General features: G+C 46.2%; 1 protein-coding gene across 8 annotated transcripts in view; it reads right to left on the minus strand.

Annotated features, from left to right (window-relative positions):
• The window catches only part of Sec16a (SEC16 homolog A, endoplasmic reticulum export factor), a 35,637-nt gene extending 11,793 nt beyond the window's left edge, over window positions 1–23,844 (minus strand). For 2 of the 8 annotated variants that reach the window (XM_028772964.1, XM_028772960.1), the window contains exons 1-21: window positions 23,526–23,747; window positions 16,927–20,610; window positions 14,567–14,703; window positions 11,692–11,789; window positions 10,150–10,273; window positions 9,446–9,644; window positions 9,129–9,303; window positions 8,416–8,558; window positions 8,105–8,166; window positions 7,856–7,994; window positions 7,205–7,450; window positions 5,798–5,895; window positions 5,431–5,512; window positions 5,116–5,233; window positions 4,845–4,956; window positions 4,551–4,656; window positions 3,815–3,955; window positions 3,274–3,387; window positions 2,845–3,028; window positions 1,416–1,661; window positions 775–857 (exon numbers count right to left, since the gene is read on the minus strand). In XM_028772964.1, coding sequence (XP_028628797.1) covers window positions 775–857; window positions 1,416–1,661; window positions 2,845–3,028; window positions 3,274–3,387; window positions 3,815–3,955; window positions 4,551–4,656; window positions 4,845–4,956; window positions 5,116–5,233; window positions 5,431–5,512; window positions 5,798–5,895; window positions 7,205–7,450; window positions 7,856–7,994; window positions 8,105–8,166; window positions 8,416–8,558; window positions 9,129–9,303; window positions 9,446–9,644; window positions 10,150–10,273; window positions 11,692–11,789; window positions 14,567–14,703; window positions 16,927–20,541 — 6,222 coding nt within the window. In that variant the 5' untranslated portion in view covers window positions 20,542–20,610; window positions 23,526–23,747. Of the gene's footprint in view, window positions 1–774; window positions 858–1,415; window positions 1,662–2,844; window positions 3,029–3,273; window positions 3,388–3,814; window positions 3,956–4,550; window positions 4,657–4,844; window positions 4,957–5,115; window positions 5,234–5,430; window positions 5,513–5,797; window positions 5,896–7,204; window positions 7,451–7,855; window positions 7,995–8,104; window positions 8,167–8,415; window positions 8,559–9,128; window positions 9,304–9,445; window positions 9,645–10,149; window positions 10,274–11,691; window positions 11,790–14,566; window positions 14,704–16,926; window positions 20,611–23,525; window positions 23,749–23,807 lie in introns of those variants that run through there. The other 6 variants (XM_028772967.1, XM_028772966.1, XM_028772965.1 and 3 more) reach the window with 6 other exon arrangements.

Consider the following 23,844-nt stretch of genomic DNA (forward strand, 5'->3'; position numbering starts at 1 on the left):
TGGGTGAAGGCAGGATCACCGCAGTGATCCAGCCCTGGGTGAAGGCATGATCACACAAAGTGTTATTTCCCTCCCTGTTATTTCTCAGGAACAGGCTACCTGAAATGAGGAAACACCTACCTATGGGACATCTATTTAGTGCAAGGTATGTGTAAAGAAATGTCTAGAAATGTGCCATCTGTCCCTCTTGGTTGAGAGCACACAGAAGAGTATCTGTACCAAACCTTGTGTGCTGCAGTGACTGCAATTTCAAGGAACACAAAATCTCAGGTTCTATTGAACAGTGAGGGTAGAGATCAGGAAAGCTCCCCATCTTTGAAAACTGTATCTGGAATCTCACCACAGGTGGGTGTTCTCTCTGCTTAAAGGAACTGCTTTACAACACTTGATTCTCCTTTTCGCCTCTTTCTCCATCAACATTTTTTACCAACTTTCACATTTAAAGAGTTAAAGTAATTTTAAAAATTAATCATTTGTGTGTGTCTTGGGGGCATGTGTGTGGGAGTCAGAGGGTAACTTGTAGGAACTGGTTCTCTCCATCTCCCATGTGAGAATGAGCTCAGGACATCAGGCTTGGTGGCAAACACCCTTAATAAATGACCCATCTCCCTGGCCTCAGCTACAATGATTTTAGAAACACTTTCTCTGTAAGAATCAAATTTAAGATTAATTTTCTTACCTTTATTACCTTCCTATTTCAGGCTAAGAACAAGGAGCCAAAGTATCTACTCAACAAACTCACAGAGAACAGTTACAACAAGGTATGGGAAGTACCAGATCAGCCACGTTCTTGCCAAACTCCTCTTCACTGAGCTCTGGAGGGGAGTGTCTGACAGGTGAGCCCTGTGGCACCATTTCTGTCAAAACAAAAAGAGAGTGACTAGGTCCTAGAGCTGCTGCCATGGGGATAGGGGGAGCAGAGCACTAGCAGGGCACAGACTGAGGTCAAAGTGGTCACCAGGTCAGTCACCAGTGCTCCTTTCCAACAGGGAAAAGGAAGGTTTGCCCAAGTGTGTGGCAACAGATTACTTTGCTAAAGCACTCGTATGGTTTGTTGTGCTCAGATAGTCAGACAGGCACAGACAGGCACAGACAGGCACAGACTGGCACAGGATCCATCAAATTTGGTTTCCAGAGAAACATCTGCCACTCCCACCGATGCAGTCTACAACGACTTTAGTACAGCACCAAGACAGGTCCTGCAAATGCCCCAGGACCATTCTTTTACACTCTAAATGGGCAGTTAGGTTTCAAATGATAGCACAAGGCTAAGCCACAACAGAAACTAGCATTACTGCTTCAACTGTACTGAGACTCTTAGCAGTCTGCAATGCTAGAGCTATTAGTCCAGACAATATCTTCTACCAGTTACTTCCTTTAACACCAAGACAACATGTATTCCTCAGCAGACATACCTGGGTCTGGGTTTTTGGCCTCCTGGAGTGGAGGCCCACTTTCCTGGAGAGCTGGTGTAGTGGGTGGCAGGGCCTGCCCAGGATGCAGCACTGCAGGATCAGATCTAGAGGAGTCTGGGAAGCCAAGTGCAGATCCTGAGGGTCCATAGGCAGGACCCAGCTCTAGGGGGGCACGAGACATTGACACTGGGAACATCGGCACCCTGGCAAGGTGAGCAGGCTGGCCATTGGGCAATGTCTGAGGAGCTGTAGGGCACAGTGGAGAAGAGGAACTCTAAGGTCACTGTGGCTGACTGCTCCAGGCGAGCACTGATCAACACATCACAAGCACATAAGCTGCTCTGCACAGGCACACCTCTTTTATAATGAGGTAGCTGAAAAACAGCACCCTCCAGTGGTCTAGGAAAAAGCAGAATGTTCATTTCCTAGGAGCTCAGGGTCAGGATGGGTGAGCCAATGACCATCAGCAGATGTGATGTGGGGCAGGAGCTGAAAGCTACATCGAGTGACCCCCCAGCACAAAGCTGCTTTGGTAGTACACTTTGCCCATCGCTAGGGTCAAACAGACCTTTTATGCACACAGGCACCCACACAGCTCAACTGTCTAAGTAAGTCCTCTCTACCTCTCAACACTGGACTCAAGGGCACATGCCTATGATCTCAGTTGCTCAGGAGGCTTAGATAAGTTGTGAACCACAAGTCCAAGTCTGAGCAGTGGTGTGAGACTGCCAGCTCCCAATACAAAACAAGAATCCTGATGCAGGGAATGAACCAGGAAGAAGGAAAACAGGCACCGAGGGAGTTAATTCCAGTGTGGTGACAGGAAACATGTAGGAGCAGGGAGTGGCTATTTAGTAGGGATGGGAGGCTACAGGTTGGGGACCAGAAGCAGTCTGAGTCAAGAGTGGCTGGAACACCAGGTAGGAGGGAGCTTTGGATTAGAGGGTAGGAGGGTTATCTGGGTATCAGGGCTGACCTGCCTGTCGTCAGGTCAGTTGAGGATACCTGCAGAGCAAGGGCAGAATGAGAGACAGGACAACAGAAAAGGTGCTTGCCTGGCCAGGAAAGAGGTTCAAGAAATGAGTAAGAGGTCTGGACCTCAACACCTGAAGGGATGGGCAACCATTCCCAAAATGAGGACGATGAGGAAAGCTGCTGCAGGCTGAGAAGTAGTGTGGTACTTGTTCTAGTAGAGCTATGAGGCACCACAGGAAGCAAGCAGCTAGATGACAGCTGGAGTATGTCAAGGCCAGGGCCAGGGGGCACAGGCATTCATGACATCAACAGGAGAACATCTAAAGTTCTGCAACTTTACATGCTGACCATATGAAGTATAAGAGAAAGAAGGAGGAAGTCCAAAGATCACCAGTCACCATGGTGGTACACAACTCTGGCAGCAATGTGCTCTCTCTTTCAAAGAAGGTCCTACCTGTGGGCAGCAGCTGCACGCCATGCATTAAAGGCTCGGTGCTTGGCATCAGAAGAGGGTTGTCAGCCCTTGGCCCAGCCTGCTGGTTGAGTCCAGGGCCATCTGACTGCTCTACATCAGAGCCCAATGTGATGTGACACTGCTGGGGTTCAGTTCCATCCTGGCTCCACAGCACAGTGCCCTCCTATAGGAAACAGGGTCAAGCTGCAGCCCATGCTCAACAGTACATATGAGCACAAGTGTACTGTCCACATCAAGAGGTTCACACTGACGGTCTCCTGGCAAGAAGGGACCTCTCAGTGTGTACACTTCTGAAGTCATAGTGCCACCATCAGATGCTTCAGCATGGAAATAATAGGGACACAAACCCTCTCATCAAATGCTTCCAGGCCAAGTTCTAGGACAAGGCTGTACTGTTAAAAGGCGCACCTGGATCTGCCTCTCCACGTGCTGCAGCTGCACCAACCAGGCAGGCTCCACAAAGGACTCCTCTTCTGGCTTCTCTTTCAGTTGAGGATCGAAGAGGCGTAACTGGGAAGCCATCTAGACCCCAGAGAACAGAGGTCCTTGTTATTGCCAGTGTCACCAACAAAACTGTTCCCAAGTTCAACACACTGGGCCTGAAGGAGGTCATGTGAGGGTTGTGCAAAGCTGAGTGATCAGAGTGCACCCAGGGTGGAGTTCACACTTATATGGATATTAGCAGCTCTGTCCAAATGCTCAACTAAGCAGGGAAGATGGAGTTCTTTGATAGGGCCTTTAAAGGATTTCAATGGATCAAGAAGAATTTGTTAGTAGTTTCTGTTAATGATGCAAAGTCCAAAACAGCCACCCAAGAGCACTAAGTATCTAAAGTAGATTCTGGATATCTCTGTTAAGTACCGCTCACCACCCCTAAGCCCAGCAAGATGAAGCCTATGCCTTCTCAGAGTTGGCAAGATGCTAACAGGAAGACACCAGAAGATCCTACCTGAGTCAGCTGGCTAATCAGTACCGGAGAGTATGCACCAGGCTGTGTCAGGACATTCTTGGCTATTACTTCGCAGTAGTGGAAGGCCTGTGTGGCGAGTCCCATTTCAGCCAGGCGGCACAAGTAGATGAATTTAAACACCTGAAACAACAAGTGCACCACCACAGTCCTGAGGCTTCACACAACCACACTACTATAGACCTGGCTTTCCATCAAGAGTACTGTCACAGTTCTGGCTTCCCATCACCCCTGAGATCTTAGATGCTGTACACCACAGCAGCCTCTGTGATAGTGTAGAGTCAAAGTAGACACCTGCACTCCCCATCACACTTCTGATACAGCCAGCAGTTCAAGATCTGATGTCCTGCTGCTGCCACACATCCAGACAACTGGCTTTCCTATGGGCAAACTATAAACATTCCCTACTAATACATACAAACCTATGTATACACACAAACCTACACACCCACCCACAACTGGGTCAGATTACACTACAAAAAAGCTCTTGAAATATAGTCTGAAATATTAAGAACAAAAATATTAAAAATCTTCTATTCAATATAGCATTTCGATCAACTGTATATTCAAGGTGCCATAAATCAAACCAAACTAACCATTTTTCAAACTATGAAAAATCCCCACAAAACAAAACACCTCATCGTTACTTTGTGAGAACTCAAAACCCTAATAAACAAGCACTGGTGAGCACTGGCCACCCCTCACAGCCCCTGCATACCTGGAAGTTAGGTAAGGAACAGGTATGTGCTCCAAGGGACTGAGCATACTCATAAGCCTCTGTCCTTTGAATGGCTTCATTGGTGGCAAACTTTAAAAATGGCAAACTGTGGAAGAAGTGAATTATTCATTTTGAAAAGTGGCCAATTACTGGCACCATAAACCTCAAAGCAGGTAAACCTGTCCCATCGTGTAGCAAAGGTACAAGGCTAGCCATTTCCAAATTAACTGAAGGACAGGGGTCATTTGCTTCTTAGAGGAAAATGGATACTGCTATATTGACTTGATTCCTTACCTGTGATTTGAGCCTATCAAGACAAGTTTTGTAGTTTTCTTTGTATAAACCCCAAATCCAACCTGGGCCATCAGGTAGCAGAAATGTGCAGCATCCAGCAGGCCTTTTGATGCTGAAGAAAGACAGAGAAACCACATCTCATCAGTTCTTGGAAACTCTTGAGGGAAGGTGCCAAAGAGACACTGGACTTATGGTTCTGGCACAGTTGTTCACAGTCAGACTCTGGAGTCTATCACATGACAACCAAAGGCCTACTTCACACCTCACCCACCTAGGGTATCACCCATCGTAGCCATGGTCCTAGATTCAACATCCATATTGTTGTTCAGGTTGGACAAAACCATTGCAAGATGTGGCCTCCAATCTCCCCATTTCTCATCTCCACAACACTATAATGAGAAAAACATCAAACAAATTCTTATCCTTCAGAGACTGTCTCCTTTAATTTCCTGATGGCCAAGCCCAATGAGAAAGCAAGAACAAGAAACATAGGTTTTAGACAGACCCGACAGTAAAAGTCTTTAGTACGCACAAATCACACTAGACTGTGGGCCTCCATCAGTGTCCTGAGGTCCTGCACACTCACCGTGGATGCAGCAGGCATCCGTCCAGACATGAGCTGATAGACAGTCTGCAGGGGGTCATTGATTGGAAGATTGTTGGCAAACCTACATGTACAGAGAATGGGGAGATCTACCTCTGATTCAGTAAGAAACCATAGCCCATTCTCTTCCCTTTATCCAACCAACAGAATGAAAAGTTCACTGACATTTTACAGAAATATTAAATAACACCAGGCAATAAGAAATTTAAAACTTCCTCAACAGTATAACCTGATAAAGAGCCAAGGAAGCCCATGGGTCCACAGCTAAAGTCCCATGGCAGAGGCAAGATACTTGAGTACTAAAGTCAGGCTGTGCAACTGAATGGGGGTGTACTATAAGATGACTCACCTGGTCATGACACGGGCATGTGTCCGGCTGTCCATCTTACTTGCAAGCAGCAGAGCGTGACCCCATAAGCCATTTTTCATGGCAGACTCCAGAGCATCCTGCAATGCATTTCAGAGCTTGTGTGAATAATCAGTGCTTACCGTTGGACCAAGTAGAAGCACATGTAGTCGTGCACATACAGAAAACAAGATGAATGTAGTAGGTAAAAAGACAAAGGAGCATGTGCTCAGTTTACAGACAACGGCACAGTCTTGCTCTGCCCTTTCCCTCTAGTGAGTATTTGTAGATGCATTCTGCTTTCATTCTCACCCCCATGGGAAGAACCAGAACCCAGGTAGAAACAGGTGGCAGCAACTACTCCTGTGGGGTGCTACACCAGCATGGGTCCCCTCAGGTGACATGCAGCCTCCTCAGATACTCTCTCTCTCCTCAATCTAGTCTCCCAGCACTCCAAATAATCTGTGGTACAATTTGGCACTTTCGGCTAGGAGGCAAAACTTGGCAATAGAAAAAATTATTCACAAAAGCCAATAGGGTCATATGATTTCAACTGGCTGTGAAACTCCATGTTAAAATTCCAAGGACCACATACAAGCTTTCCCTGGGCAAAGAGCACCATTGTAGTCTCACTTACTCAAGAAACAGAGAGAAGGACACCCCTTGAGGACAGAAGTTCAAGACCTGCCTGGGTAACATAGCAAGGCTATTTCATAAAAAGAGCTTTCTAGTCAGGTGTGGTGGCACAAACTTGAAATCACAGAACTTTAAAAGCTGGGACAGGAGGATGATGAATTTGAGGCTACCCTGGGCAACAAAGACCCTATTTTAAAGTTAAAATTTTCTATGTTGGGGTATAGTTGAGAGGGGTATAGTTGATTTGTTTATCATGCACATGGCCCCCGGTTCAATTCTTAGATTCAAACCAGACTAAAACCATGAACTTCTAAATTGATCATAATATAAAGCACAGAGGACTCTGGGCCCCTCAGATGTCCCTGTCACAGAGAACTCTATGTGCCAGTATGATGAATCTCCCAATATCAGCACATCTTCTGCTAATATACATGCGTTCTCACCCCTGTGTACACTGTTAGCCTCAGATCTATAGAACCCTGCTTTAACAAAAAATACACAAGAGTGGTCTGATGCTTCAGTCTGTAAAAAGACTTCACCCTGATTCTACACACAGACAAGCAACCATGCTCTCTAAATGACTGTAACTGAGCTAGCCAGAATACTTCATGGGCTCTTCTCAGAAGAAACACTACTGATACCTTCACAGATGTCAGGCAAAAGTCCAGACATCACCCCTGAACAGCACTCACTACAGTTGCTCCCTAGAGGAAGTTGGTCTCTCTTCCCTGGGCCAATAGAGGGACACTAAAGAACAGCTGCAGGGCTACCTACCTTCTTCCGGCCATACAGCAAGAGCTCACGGAACCGCTCAGTCTCCTTCTCCAGCACGCTGGAGGTCACTGTCTGACTGTCTGTGAGAAATGAGAGCTGGGCCTCCCCTGACTCCTCCTCTTCCACTTGTTCCACAGCCTCATTGGTAAAATCTATCAGGTTTGCCTCATTGGGTGACTTTCCAGGAAGCCATACAGTTCTATGGTCCCGTAACAAAAGCTCTGCAATGTCTGTTCCCACGACGGTCTACAGGGTCAATGGAGACAGGACGGAGAGCAACATAAGACTTTATTAGAAACAGAGTTTCCAGCCAGATAACAAGACAACTCCTAGGCTGTCAGAGCACCGCCAGGTCTACATGGGTAACACATTTTAGACCTCAAGAAAGAAGCTTGACTCTTCATGTGGGCAGGGACATAAGGGCTGAGGTGGCAGCTCACCCCAAATCTCACACCTCCTTTTTGTCCTACTTTCCCAGGTTGCTACCATGACACTCTTCCTGAGGAGGCATGGCACGGGGTAGGATGCTCTTCCTGAGGAAGCACTGCATGGCAGGCTTGACACTGACTATAGCTCTGAATAGGAATAAAGAACAGATTCTGAGACTAAAGGTGAACAGGGAGAATATTCAAGAAGTAAAAGGGAACATACCCCATTCTGTCTGCATAACAGAATAATGAAGTTCCAAAGAAGACTTGCAGACTCTTTGTCAATTAAACTTTCATTTTGCAAACATTTTGTCGCTTTGTTTTGTGCAAAGTTAATAACGTCTACTTTGTGGGTATCATCTCTGGGGAAAAGAATAAACAACCAGTGAATGGTGATACCAAAAACTGTGAGCCAAACTCAGCAGCTGCCATTATGGCAGACATCAAGAGACACCACAATAGGGAACCTTACTTGCCGAGAGGTCCTGGGAAGGAGCGCATCTCTTCCTGCTCAGGTGTGTGCTGCAGCAAGGTCTGCAAGGAGAGGGGCAGAGTGGCTCATGTGTTCAGTCAGAACCGCCAGCAGACTGAGTCACAAAAACCATTTCTGGAACCACACCCATCCCTCTGCCCAGAGGGTGAAGGGACTTGATACAGTTATATGAGCATGAACTACAATGTAGGTTTTCACATTTTAAACCGAAGCCCGGTAAGCCTGAGCTTTCCAAGAAAGCATGTTTTCCAAGGCCATGGGTGCAGAGAGCACCACAGATCCACGGATACCTCTAAGCTGTGGATCTCCACCAGTGCAGGCTGTCCTTCTGAAGGCAGGTTGGGAATCACTTTAAGGAGCTGACCACCAGGACCAAACCTGGCACAGACATGAGGCACTGTAAACTTCTCAGGAGAGGTCGGTCTTGATGGAACTGAATTTAAATACATAGCAAGAGAAACAATGAGCTGGCTGGACGTATCTTACAGCTTCTAGACCAGATTCCCACCTCAGGCTTCCTGCCTAAGCTCAGACTGATTATCACAGAACACCCAAGAACAAAAAAGCTGAGCAACTCACACACAAAAATGGTTTCTCATACTAACTAACTCTTCACTTAGGAGAGCTCTCAGCTACACTTTAGGAAGTGAAGACGCAGGAGACAGTCAGAATGGGACACTGGCACAAATCAGAACAAGAGTCTCTCAGGGGAACTGGGAGTTGCAAGAGCACTTACCCACATACCCAGTGTGAGAACATAGAGAAACCCAAGGCTTGACTAGATAGAAAGGAGACTAGACTCAAAATTACACATTTCCAGTGCACACTGGGCAAGCAGACAGCTCTTAGACCCTGAGACAAATGTCAATCCAAGGGCCAACATCGGCCTGTATCAACAAGCCATGACATCCAGGACAGTGAACACAGAGTGCAAAGAAGAGCTGATTGGACTCTACTGTTCTATCCCAAACTGGTGGCTGCATGCTGAACTGCTGAGACGCACCTTGCTCCACAGCAGGCCAGGAGGTGTCTGCAGGGTAGCTGTAATCAGGAAAACCATGGGCACCGCTGAAATTGCTGGCATATGTGCCATAGGCATAATCACCATGAAATGAGCCTGGGGCATGAGGGGCCTCAAAGGAACTGCCAGTCACATGGTGGCTTCTGTAAATCTGACTCTTGGGAAAGAGATCAAGCAGAGAAAGTGAGTTCCCATGAATACCAGAAAGACTGTGGGTACACTGTTAGTCCTAGGCAGACACAAAGTGCAGGCCAAGACATAAACACCTGCTCTTCCCCTGCCAGGCCTGCCCAGCACACCTGGTGTGAATGGGAGCTTAAACTGCTGCGGCGGCTGGGCAGGCTGTGAGTACTGCGCAGGCTCCGTGCTGAGTGCTCGCTGTGGATGCTGCGTCTGTCTACGTCCTCTCCATAGGGGTCCCTGTGAAGCTCAGTGTCATCATCGAAGCTCCCAGTGAATCGAGGGTCATACCTCCAGTGGTCATCACATTTCTCAGGCCTAGAGTAAGCAGGGGACCAAGGCAGGAGATGGGAAGGGCAGCTCCCTGGGACATCACACAACTACCAGAACGTTCTACAGCTACAGCTAACTCTTATTGCCCACTGTCCTCCCTGAGAACGTTAGCTACAGCTAACCTTGTAGGCCTGGCACAAAAAACCAAATCCTAGGTTCAGATGCAGGTGATCTCAGAGAATACACTGCAGGTGCAACTTGAAGGCAGTCCCTTTCCTGGGCTATGGGTAGGATGGAGAAGGGACACCAAAGAAAAAAGGAAGCAGCCCTCAGGTCCTCCCAGAGCTACTAGGAAGAAATACATTTGAGCCAGTCCTCCTCCCATAAGCTGGAGATGGGGAGAGGTGGCCAGTGCTTCCTCCTTCAAACACTAGATTACTTCTCAGAAGCCGCAGAACTATAGTTGATTATTCCCAAAGACAAGAGGAGGGCAACCAAGAGCACACCTCAGCTTCCTCCAACTTCCTTCATCTGTGTGCATTTCACCAACCTGTCACTGTAAGCATAGCTGTCCTTCCTGTATGGGTCATGTTCAGAGTCATACCAGTACCTCCGGTCCCAGGTGCGAGGGTCCCTAAAGCGAGACCCATAGTAACGATCCCAGCGGCCTGGGTCTGTAAGTGAAGAATAAAGGGATGAGTGCAGTAGCCAAAGACCCACCCAGCTCCCCTGAAGCAGGCAGACAGCTTAGGAGTAAAGGACAGGCCTGGCCTAGAGAACAAACACTGACCCAGAGAGGCCAGCTGCCTCCTGCCCATGATGGAGCAGTCACTAGCTAGTCTCTCAATGCAAGTATTAAGAGGGTTATATATAGAAGTTCTTTTTCAGCTGGGCAGTGGTGGCGCACACCTTTAATCCCAGCACTTGGGAGGCAGAGGCAGGTGGATTTCTGAGTTTGAGGCCAGCCTGGTCTACAGAGTGAGTTCCAGGACAGCTAGGGCTAAAAACCCTGCCTCGAAAAACCAAAAAAAAAAAAAGTTCTTTTTCACTCTTTTTGGTTTGTTTTGCAATGTGAGGAATCAAACCTAAGGCTTCAAGAATAGGCAGATTATAGCTAGATGCCACAGTTAAAGCCCCAACCCCAATAATACTTTTAATAGTTAATCTCAACTAAGGTTATACTAATTATCTTCCTAATGTGATTCAGGATATATGTGTGTGTGTGTTGTGTATATGTGTATTTATTTAAAGATTTATCAGGCGGTAGTGGCCCATGCCTTTAATCCCAGCACTCAGAAGCCAGAGGCAGGCAGAACTCTAATATTGAGGCCAGCCTAATTTGTAGAGTGAGTTCCAGGACAGACAGGACTGTTAGACACAGAGAAACCCTATCTCAAAAAAACAAAAACAGCCAAAAGCCAACTCTAAAGAGAAATATTAATGTTATAACAAACACGAGGTACTGGTTTAGGAGAGTATGTACAATACTCCTGTTTAAAATTCATGCAAATGTTTACAGGACAAAGAGCCTGCTGGAAGGCAGAAGGAAACAACATGTGAACCTCTCAAGGGACTTCAGAGCCTTGTGGCAAAACAGCACACAGCTGGGTTGCTAAGAGAACTCATAGCTTTTCCTAGGAAACATTTTGTGAAAGGAATATATGAAAGTGACTATAACTGCCACAATAAGCAGGCTACAGCTGTCACCAAGGAGCAAGTGTCAGCCTCATGTGGCTTGCATTTAACTACGGCAGCATGACTGGGCAGCCAGCCTTGCATTCCACCCCAGTCTCATTAGCTCATACTTGAGAAGTCACATGTGGACCAGGAAGTCTTAGAAGTAGTCACTGCACTTCATGTTAATACGACAGACACACTATGCTGTGGGTACATTGTGATTTTTCAATGAAGTTGTCAAAATGATCATTTCCAGATGTCCAGAATTCTTAATTACTTTAGCTCTTGGGATAAAAACACAGTGAAAGGAAAAGTGATGTTGATTCACCTGCCAGACCATGACTTTTACATGGCTTCATGATCACAGGCAGTGGTTGGACAATCCCCTGCTAATGGCTACAACTTCTAAGCATACCTCCATAATCATACTGGCCAGAGTAATAATTTGCATAGTAATCACTGTGACTGCTCCATCCACTCTTGGAATTATAGTATCCTTCAGGATAACCTTGCCTGGGGGAGAAAAAGAGCTGTTAAACACAGTATCTGTTTCTTAAAGTAGATCCTATATGTATATTTAAGCAAAAAAAAAAAAATATTAAGATCATCTACCTTTCTTATACAGACCAGACCCACTTGCCTAGGGACAGTAATAGCAGCAGTTGGCTGAGAAGTCCTACAGTTAAGAAGAGGCCTTGCAGACAAGGCCACAGGCCAGTGTGACTGACGCAGTTCTTCACTTGAGTGTCTCTTGCCAGGTGACTCTCAAAGTGTGTCAAAGTACCAGCTGCAGCTAGCTATTACATCTCTTTAATAAATCTCTTTAATAAAACAATATTAACAAATAGAATGATATTGTTCTGGCTTTAGCTTTCTTTTGGTGTGCCAGGTGTGCAAGAAATTAGCCAACTCAAAGTACATACAGACATTCATGAAGACATCTCTGCTATGGAAAACTAACCAGATCACAAGCAGAAACAAAGATGAGACTATGGAATTTCTTATTATGTAGCTATCTAAAACTGAACCTGTCAAGATGACTGTTGTACTGTGCTCAGCAAGAATCAGACTCATCATGTGCCTAGTCAGGGCTGCACCATAACAAGGTTCTAGGTCTTGCTGAGCAGCCGCAAAGCACTATGCCCAGACCAACTTCTACTCCCTTTTCTTTTCTTATTTTTTGTTTTTGAGACAGGGTCTCACTGTGTAGCACAGACATGCCTTAAACTCATGATAACCTTCCTGTCTGCACCTCCATAGTGATGAGATTACAGAGGTGAGCCACCAGAAAATGACTTCACTAACTATGAGTGCTCAGTGAGGCCTTGGAGGAGTGGATCTGTGAGGTGGGCCAGGGCCAGGGCCAGCACATCTATAAGGAGTTAGCTTCTTCTATGCCCAATAAACTAAACCACGATCCTGACTCATTACAGAGAAGGTAAAATTTACTCAAAAAAGAGGGTGTAAGTGCACTTACTTAAGAGGGTTTGGCACTCTCAGAATTGTCAAAAGCACTAAATATTGTTGAATTTTCTAATACTCTTTTAGGAAACTGCTCAGCTGAGCTTGGCTGTTTGGCTAGGATAGCATCTGCTTAGCCAGATGCCCAGCCCAGGAACACCACCAACCTGGCCTTAAGGTTTCATTTAGGTTGGCCACCCCAGACCTTCATCTGACGTTGATTCCAGAAAAACATCTTGATATAGAGATCAAGATGCCACTACCTCAACTGCTCTCACCAACCTACCTACATACAGTTCAGGAAGGACACAGATAAACATGGGAAATTTGTCCCACTTTAAGCAGATCCCCCAGGGATGCTATCACCCTAACATTGAGTATCATCAACACTGAGTGTCCACACAGATAAACACACAGACAAGAGAAGAGATTCCTGTAGGCTGTGAAAAATGAGAGTTGAAGACACTCAAAGGACCTGAAGAGAAGAAGGAAAGCTGCAGCCATAGTGACAGATCCCACAATGGTAAACTGAGCCTCTGACACAGTCACTCTTGAAAGTTAATTCTTAAATGAAGCTGCAGGCAGACATGTGGAAGGCAAACTGACACACCCTGGCTCTGGCCCCCATGCTTTCTCCCTTCTGCTCCTCAGCAAACAGATCCACAGGCCTCTTGCCATCTCACAGACTTTGAATCAGAAAACTGAGCTGTATGAATCCAAAAGCTACTTCCCATCTAAGATCCCCCAAATTTTCACACAATTAAGTATATGTCTATCTCTGTCTCTGTCCCTCAAACACATGTGTGTGCATGTGCTTGAAGTGTATGTATTAGGATCAAATCCAGAGCCTCATATCTAGCTGGCAGGTACTCCAGAACTCACCCAAGAAGACCCAGAATGATTAGCTATGGATGCCTGTACATTGTTCAGTGTGTACCTCTGGAGCAAGGTACATCAGTGCTAGCTAAATGGTCAAAGGTTCACATGCAAAGCAGTGTGTCTTCTGACAAGTTACCAAATACCTCCAAGAACCTAGAGAAAACTCTGAAAGCAAGTGCACATATAACCTTAGCAGCTAGGAGTTTCTAAGCAAAAGAATAATACATCCTTATAGCAAAGTCAGCTACCATGAGCTTTCCTTGACTACTGGGCTTGACTAAGCAGGACACTGCAGGAACTGAGGTATCAAAGTACAGTGACCGAGGCTGACACCTCACTATTTTTCACAATGTAGTCAATGGCCTAGGGTAGACACAAGATGAGAAGGAGGCTCTGGGCAACTGAGAATGAGATGGAACTTTGACCTGGCTTACAGACTTACTCAGAGGGCACAATGCCAGGGTTGTGGATAGCCAGTATAGGAGATATGCAGGCTGCAGGGAGGGGAACTTTCACCAAAGTGGGCAAAGCCAAGCACAGAACACAGCTTTTAGTCCCTGTGTTAGAGATCACTTGATGGATCTGTGGATTATGCTGTCTCTGTGATCAAGCATCTGCAGCAGTCGAAGAGCCCTTATCACCCACAAGCAAACTGCCAGCAGCAGAGTGGGTGTGCCTAGGACAGGAACAACCATCCATCTATTAGCACTTCTTTATGGCCTTATACAGAGTCTTTCCTGGCTAAGGATTGGGGACAAATGCTAAGTGACAGCTCTGCTAAGGACTACATGTGGCAATATACTTAGTTCTGCTTTGTTCATGCTGACAATATGGGTTTGTAGAATTCTCTATAGATAAAGAATTATTATCATCACTAAGTTACCATCATAGCCAACAATACATACAACTGAGTATGAGAATAAAGCAGCTGCATGGGACGCAGCTCCCACCTGGGAGTGAGCTGGTCAGAATAGTGACTTGCACGGGAACTGGGCCGCTCGGGCTCAGAATAGCGGTGGTTCTCGACATAAGCAGATGCTGAACTGTCATAGGGTCTGTAACGAGGCTCATACAGGCCATACATATCCTGTGGAAAGAAGTTTGGGGCATTGTTAGACTCCATGAAGAGCAGACATTGAGCGACAGGACTAGCTCTAGGTGCTGCAGATGCCTACTGTCCAAGAACAGTATCATGGGTAGGATTCTGTCATAGAAACAAAGCCTAAAGTATAGTCCACATCAATGGACAGCCAGTAGAATCTCTCTAAGGCCCTCCAGAGCACCTCAGTAAAGCCATAAGACCAGGGATCCATGTAAGTAAATCCTAAAACTACTGGTTTAAAAGCCTCACAACAAAAGATTGCATTGCTCATTGTTTTCAAATTTAGGCAGATGTTTTGTTTTGGGTTTTTGTTGTTGTTTTCCAACAGTCTCATACTTAGTCTAAGCTGGCCTAAAACTCACTACGAAGCTCACAGTGGCCTCAAACTTGCAGAATCTACCTTTATCAGCCTCCCCAGTCTTAGAATTACAGGCACGAATCACCATACCTGGCTTTTAAAAAAAATGTATCTTATTCTAATGAGGATTTCAGCCCCACTGTAACAAAACCATGGCCTTTGCCCTGTCTCTGGAGAAAAGGCTCTGTAGGACATGTGGAGATCTAAAAAGAAATGAAGTGATACAGGCAAAGGCCTCAGCTCTGCCATCAGCTGATAGGTAACACGAAATCATGAGAAGTGGTTCTTCTGACTACTGAGGACCACGGCAATAGAGGCATGGATGCACACTCACAGAAGGGCTGTGAGGCTTGGGATTCTGAAGGAGCCTGCAGCCTGTCATCTGTGGCTCCACCCACTCTATAGCCCAAGATCAGACCACAAAGCGGAAATGCCTCATACAGAAATAATAGCTATGGCTCCTCCTTGTAAAATCTAGAATTTACTAGTCTTTAGGGAAGATATGCAACTGCTCACACATTTATACCTGATGCCACGGCAGGCTGATAGGAAGGTACAGGCCTATGGCTATAGCAGCTTTGGCCTAGTTGGTACAACCGTGTTTCTAAGGTTCCTTCTAACACATCTTCCTGTATAGCACCAGTGCCAACTGTTCTCAGGCCACACAAGAATTCAACACCACCTAGCCCCAAACAATGGAGGACTTGGGTTTTTCACCTTTCAGTAACACAATCCACCTAACTTAAGTAATGATGAGTCTGGGCCAGAGGTTAAGGAAAAGCTAACAGTGATCAAGCATGTCCACTTCAAACTACTGCAGGATTAAGTAGAACCTAAACAGCAGTTATGAGCTTGCACCACACCAGAAAGAGGCAGGAAGGAACTCAGAATGCCTCCCACTCTGCAGGGTCACTGCTATGTACCCAAGAGGTTTATCTCCCTCACCTCCTTTCATTACTACACACGGATAATCCAACCTTTTTCCTCAAAGACTTTACTCTCAAGAAAAGACACAGAAAATTCCTAGAGTTATTCCTGTCAGTAGTTTCATAAGTTGCTTTTGTTATTAAAACCAGATGAAAGGTGGCAGCAAAAGGGCTGGCTGGAGTTTGATCCCTGGCAACCACATGGTAGAAGGAGAAAACTAACTCCTGAAAGTTATCTTCTGACCTCATGTGTAATGTGGCACATGTGTGCCTACATGCAAATACATAAACACATACACATGCATAATAAATAAATGTTTTAAAGTATATAAAAGAGCTGGATATGTTGGCATATACTGGTAATTCCACCACTCAGGATGTGGAGGCAGGAATATAAGGACTTTAAGACTTCAAGGTTATCCTACATATGGGGCTAGCCAGGGCTAAATGAGGCCTGTCAAAACCAAATCCACCACATACACAAAAGTGAGTCATAGTAAAACATGTTAAGAGCTGAGACAGAAGGATTTTAAGTTCACAACTAACTTGGCCCACACAGTGACACTTGTCTCAAAGCACAAACAAACAACAGCACACACAATCTACCTACTAAGCTCCTCCCTAAAGCAGTCAGCCCAGCACTGTAACTGCAGCAAGGCCACAAATGCTCTGGGAAGCATGGCACTCTTTGTTAGTCAGATGTCAGATTACACAAAAACTGCACCAGTAACACAAGCAATTCAACATGCTACAGGTCCCTCTGAAAGAAAAGCTTTGTTGGTGGACAAGGAAAATTTTTTTTCGGGGGGTGGGGTGGGGGGCACATGGGGCTGAAGAAAGGTCATTCCTGAGAGAAACAGCATTAAGAGGAGAAAAAGGGGGTGAAGTGAGAAAAGAAAGATGGTTAAATGTCGGTGCTCTTACCTGGTAGTATAAGGAGGCTGTACCAGGATCTGATGGGTACTGAGACTGGTAGGCATCATACAGGGGTCTATAATAGTAGTAGGATGCCAAGTCCTGAGGTGCTGGGCCAAAAATATTGGGAGGTGGTGGGTGTAGCCACGGCTGCTCTGACCGCACAGCTGCCTGGCTGGAGTTCGTAGATGTAACCGATGCACTGGAGGGCTGCAGGAGCGGAGGCAGTAGCTGCTGGCCTGTGCTGACTGGAGCTGGACTTGCTGGTGGCTGGGCCAAGTGTTCAGACTGTCCTTGTGTGGGTGGGCTTTCTGGCCTTGAAGGCTCTGGACACACTGCTCTGGGCACTTGTTGGGGAGAATTCTGTGGCCGAGGAGGCACCAGCTCTGGCTGGGCTCTTTCTAGGCTATCCTGGTCCTGAGCATCTTTTGTTACCTGTTGGTAGAAATGATCCTGGTTATGCAGCCCAGGCCCAGATTGTCTGGGATGATTGGCAAGAGGCTGCTGAGAAGATGGGCCATCTGAATGAGATGAGCTATACATTCTCACAGGATTTTCCGAAGTTCTATTTAATGTGAAGTCTAGAGCGCCAACAGCTCCTTCCTGGTTACTAGACTGATTTGCCTTATTACTATTAGGTACTAAAGTACTGTTTGCAGGTGGAACTAGCATCACACTTGTATTTCCAGCAGGGCTATTAACAAACTCTGAAGGACCCTTTTCTGCATTAGGATGCTGACTTTGAGGAATCTGAGGGGATAGCTGTTGAACCAACCAACTGGCAGGCTGGCTAGCAATCATTTCAGAAGACCCAGAACTTCGAGGGGCACAATTCTGGGTGATACTGCTAGGCAAAGATGATGACCCAGTGACAGCACTGGTTGGAATTCCAGACAAAGCAGCATGTTCTTCAGAATCACCACTGAGAGCCTGGTTATTGTTCACTATGGATTTCTCCCCCACCACAGCATCTCCCCAGAACTGATTCTTCTCATTAGGATTCAGTAAGGATACAGAAAAATTAATGGGCTGAGCCAAATTATAGCTTTGATCAGGCTGAGCAATCAGGACAGGTTGATTGTGCAAAGATTCAGTGGGTGGCGAAGACAGCAAACTCGCATAACCAGAACTTGCCTGCAATGGAAGGGCCTCCTCTTCTCCTACCTTGGGAGGGTTCTCAAGGTTCTCAGAAGTACCAAGAGGGTCTTGGTTCTGCAAAGGTGGCATAGAACCTGGTTTCCACGACTGCTGTCCAGACATTCCCTTTTCTGGTTGATGAACAACCTCTGAAGGTTTTGGTTTTACAGGAACATAAAGTGCAGGGGCAGCAGGAGCTAGAAGGACATTGCCACCAAAATCTGGCAGCTCATTTTGTGCCCACAGAGTTGTTGCTGGGCTCTCACACTTCACAGGCCCCTGGGCCCTGGCTGAGGGCCTCTTATCAGGCACTGGATGAACAGTATCCAAGGGTGGCCCTGCTGTGTGTGAAACCAGTTGTTCAGCCTCTCTGGTGGTGCTAAGAGGCAAAGGGCAGGTCTGAGGTGCACAGAGGGTCTCCATGTTGTCTGGTGGCTGTTCCAGGTTTCCTGGGGTGGTATCAGGTGGTACAGCAGTTGCCCTTCGCTTCTTCTGGCAGTTCTGGGTCCCTCTCACTTCAACCACCATGTTGGCACGATCTGCTTCAATTGGTTTCACTCCAACCAAGTGGGATTTTACTGGCTCAAAAGAACTATTTGCACTTGTTTGGAAGACTCCTGTAGGTTTTGGAGGGCTTGGGGTTGAAGGCTGGGGCAGGCTGCTGCAGAAATTTTGGCTCCCAGTCACTTCATCTGTTTCACCTCCAACAGGAGAAGAATCAATTTGCTTAAAAAAACTCCCTGAAGTATCATCTTCAAGTTTTCCAACTTCTTGCTGAATGAATGTGCCCACCAATTCTTGGGGTCTGGCTGACCCAGGAGGACTTCTGTGGCTATGGCTGCTGTAGCAGGATGACACACTGTCAGGTCGGGTAGGGTGCAGTGGTACATCAGGGGCCTCAAGATTTAGCCCCCCACCTCTGGTGAGGCCCACAGTAACAGGCCTGGAGGCAGCTGGCCCAGGAAGGGGCCCATATCGGAACTGATCACTCAAGGAAAAGGGATCCACATTCAGGGTCTCATGTGGCAAAACTTCTTGATTCTGAACAAATTCTAAGTTCTCAACATTCTCACACTGTGGTCCACTAGCACAGTGGGTCCCAGCACCAGGAACATCACCCCATGTATCATTAGCAGGGATCATAGTGGTCTGTTTGTCAAGACGGATGCCCACAGACTGAGAAAAATAAGGTTGCACATCTCCTTCCTGAGCATCCTCGCTGCTAGGGCCTTTGAGAAAGGCCTGGTAGACACCACCAGCTCCAGATGGTGGTGGATGGGTCAGTCTGGAGGTAGAAGAGAAGCTATCCAAGTCCAATCTGTCATCAAGGCTTGCTTTTTCAGATGAGAGATTTTCCTCGTTCTCTGTCTCTTCCCCTTGAAAAAACATTGAGAGAGCTCCAGAGGCTGCTTCTTGTAGGGCATGGTTAGTTGCAGCCACTGGGGGATGGTGTACCTGGTTTTCAGGGCTATTTCCCTGAGTGAAGGGATTCACATGGGCAGGGTCTAACAGATGCTCTTTATTCACTCCTGGATTCTGCCTGAACTCTGGGCTTGCCCACATATTCCCAACTCTGGAATTCTCCTCAAAAGTGTGTTTAGGGGGGAGGCTACTCAATGGATGATTTTTATTCTGCTGGTGGACTATCTCATTCCCTTCGCCACTGGCCAAGAATGCTGGAGTAAACGTTTGTGGGACATGGGACTCATGGCCAGGCCCCTGGTGTAGACTAGATGGAGAGGGAAAATGGGGCAAGCTGGCAGCCTGGGTCCCCGTGTTCTGAACAGGTCCCTCCAGGCAGGGTGAGTGATGCTGATAGGGGGGCTGAGGGCCTCCTTGTACAGGCCCCCACTGACCTGGCATCTGCGGCTGAGGGAGGAAAGGAGATGCTGTGTGGGCCACAGCACCATCATGTGGGGCATGCCTAGTCATGGGATGGTCAGGCCCAGACCCACTGTCATTCAGATGGCCCCCATGAGGCTGCTCAGAACCCACTCCTGGAATGTAGTAAGGGGGATGTGGCAGCATCTGGACTTCAGGTCCTGAGCTAGAATCAACCTCAGCACTCCTGTTCACCTCTAGCCCAGGCAGTGAAGAAGGGGTAGATGCAGGAGGAAAGAGACTGGTATCTGCTCTAGGCTGTGACAGAGTTCCTGACAGAGGCTCATGAAGTCCTGTGGAGCTATCCCCAGCATTTGTGGGAGGCACAGGCAAACCAGGCCACTGAGAAAAAACGGAGAGGGCTGGGCCAGGCAAATTGGGCAGGCTGCTTTTGGATGAACTGCCTACTGGTGTGTTTTGAAGAGTCTGTCTATTAAAAGCAAACGGATCCGTTACTGGCTGCAATGGGCGTGTTATGGGAGCCACTGGTGCATTATTACTGACTGGCTTCCTGTAAGGGCTGTTGGCCCAGAACATGCTCCGAGGATTCCCAGCTGGGGGTGGTCCAGCCACACCAGACGGGACTGCCTGAGGTGGTGGCTGCATGTTGGAGTCTTTCGCCCAAGGAGATGCTGCTTATAAAGGAGGCAGAGTAGAGCTATTCTTTAACTTGTGCTAAAAAGAGAAGAGAAGAGGAACATAAGGCTATAGACACACAGTCCTGGCTACAATCAATAAAAATATGAAAATAAAAAGACTAAATGTGATTTTTAAATCATTTAAAACCAAAGACTCCACCTCTCCACATCCCCACTCCGCACTATCAGGGACAAGAAACAGCCATAATTGACAATCTGACAGACTGACTACCAGATGTTCCTTAGTCCTTGACACTTCTTTAAGCCACCACATCTAGAAAGGGTCAACTCCACTATTAAGAAACTACATAATTGTAATTTTTGTAATGTTAATTTTTAAGTCTAGAAGAGTTTACACTTCCTAAAACACAGTTATAAAATTACTAAATGCATCTACCCCACCAAGAAAAATGTTTAGGGTTGTCCTCTGAGAACAGCGAAACAAAGTTGCCTCTGACCACTGAAGTTGTAACAAAGCAGCAACTAAAAATCCCAAGGAAGTTTACAGCACTTTTACTGGTCTCAGATTTCCAACAGGCAGATCCCAACAAACCTCAGGAAAAAAAAGAAAGGGTGGTGTGAGATAGAACAAGATCCTCACCAGTGTTTTTTGTTTTTGAATAAGACACAATTCAAGTGTGACACCTTAAAAGCCCCTTTGTGTCAGTCCTTCTTCCTGGCACCACCCTCAAGAAGAAATTTGTTTAGCTAATCCACAGAAAAATAAAGCAAAGACAGTTTAATTCACGGATGTACACCTTGTTCTTGGATATCTTTTTGATACTCAGATTAAAATACAAACCACTGATATATGTATTTTAAGTAAAGCAATTTACAAAAGGTCTCTAATCCCTACCTAAATGTTAGTTCTATTACTCTATTAACTCAGTTCCATTATTGCCCACATATACTCCTTCCTATGTCAACAAAGGACCCTATTAACTGACTAGCACCTGACTATGGACTACAATGGAATTTTAATTAGAAGCAATGCCAGGAGTTCATTAGGCTCTAACTTGTCATTTTATGTAATAAAGAACATTGCTGCTTTACTTTACATGAACCAAAAGTAGAAGGAGAATTGCTACCCCTATTTATCTGACCAGCTGCAGAGCCACCATAGACACAATAACATGAATTCGGACCTGACCTGGACACACAGACTTCCATGTTCTTCCTGAAACCTGGCTGGCAAGCATAAAAGGCAGCTAAGGCTGTCCTTCATCACAACAATTTCAAACACATTAAACAATGAAAAACAAACAAGCAAGCAAAAACTAAACTAAAATACAATACACAATACAGGGCTAATGTAGCAAGTGTCAATAGGTTGGGTATCCATTGAGCACCTAAGGGCAACTTCTTTCTGCAACTAGTTTCTACATTCACAGAATGAGAGAATATGACACACACACCCCCAAGTGTCTTCCAAGTTCATTATTACTTTCAAGGGCCCAATCCCTAATGCTGCCTCCCATAATCTAACTGCCTAAATTTATACTCAATTATTTTGTTTGAAGAAACTTGAAATTATTTTCTCAACTTTAATAAATTAAGAGCTATTTTATGAGCTAACACTGCCACCTACAAAGAAAACCCACAGTTCCTATGCTGAGAGCTTTTCCATAATATGCTTGTTTCAGGTGGAACAATCTTGCAACTTGAACATTATTCTTTTAATCTTCTTTACTTACCAACAGAAAGATAATGAACTGCCTGCCACTTATCTCAGGAGTATAGACAGCAAGTTATGTTTAGCAAGTTATCTACTTTTCAAAAAAGCACCTGTTTCAGAGAGACCTACTGATCTCTCAGATTCATGAACCCAGCTCTGTAGTTCAACTGCCTCATATCTACATACATACTTACACAAGACATTTTAAGTATGACTCTGTGTGACTGAGGTTTTTAAAACATCCCCTGACCCGTTCACTGCCAGACTTAACACCTGTAAACTGTAAAACACAGGGGCATCCCAAAACATTAGTGAGCTCCACTCCACCAACAAGCTCCCCTATGGTGACTGCCTGTGATACTCTTTATCAGATAAACAAGATAAACACCTTTCTTCTATGTCAAAATCTGAACCAGAACCCTTAAAATGTTGAAGAAGACATCTGCAGAAGAGAAAGAGCTATACACCAGGTGAGGAAGACACACTGGAAACGAGGACATTTATAATTGCTTATAAAAGCAAGACAGGATACCAAAATCTACATGGTATCTCAGAAAATTCCAAGGTCAATTTGGAGATTCATTCAGGAATAATGAATCACAAGAAGAAACAATCTCTACTTTGTCTCTTATCTCATCTGCAAGACACGATCACTGAAACCCTGAAGCTTATGTGGACACAAAGTGTAAGGAGGCTGCATTGTGCTGCAACTTGCAAAAGGACCCGCAGAAACAGTAATTTGTGAGTCTGTTGTTTCTTACTGCCAAATTTAGGATGGAAAACACCTCTAGTAAACACATTTGAAAGGAAATCTCTCCTCCAGTACACGACCGTTCCACATGCCACTTAAAAATCTGTGTAAGCAGAACAGCCAGAGTTTTCTACAGGACACTCCAACGGCCACGCTGACATTTTTCTACACCTTGGTAAAAAAACAAACCACGACCTCCCTTGCGACATCCTGCTGCGCCGGCCAAGAGATTACAAATAAATGCTGCTATTCCCTGTTTTAAAGGAAAATGTGTCCCATGATCCCCAGCTCTGCTGAGGAAGTCTTTGAGCCAATGAGAACCAAATATCTTCAAAACCCAGCAAAAGTCAAGCTTGGCAATTTCCTGCACCTTCCTTCGTTTTAAATAAGTTGCAGGTTTCCTCTGAGGCGTCACAGTCTAGACATGCTAACACACCTTTCCCAGAGGCCGACCAGTTCCCACAGCCCAGACCATGCATCTGCCTCCCGTCAGGCCTGGGAATCACAAGCCTCTTAGACAACCCACCAAGGCGACACGGCCTGTAACCTGTCCGGTGTCTCAGCACCAGGCGGCCCGGTACTGTCGTTCTCCCCAGGCCTGACGGTGTCTCTTTAAATGCGCTCGCCACTCCAGGGTAGGCCCGATGCTCACTGAGCCTGCCTGGCCTCCGCAGCCTCGCCTGCCCTTGAGCCTCTACGTGCTCCATACACTCAGCCCTCACTCGCTCAGCTGCGGTTGGCTTCTGAGGCGCCGCAAACTGAAACGCAGCCGGTGATGGCGGCGGCAGTAGGAGGAACTAGCGCGTACCCAGCAGCAGACGCAGCCATCTTGGCACATCCGGCTC

Source organism: Grammomys surdaster, unplaced genomic scaffold (genome assembly GCF_004785775.1).
Source record: "Grammomys surdaster isolate TR1022 unplaced genomic scaffold, NIH_TR_1.0 219, whole genome shotgun sequence".
Lineage (NCBI taxonomy): Eukaryota > Metazoa > Chordata > Mammalia > Rodentia > Muridae > Grammomys > Grammomys surdaster.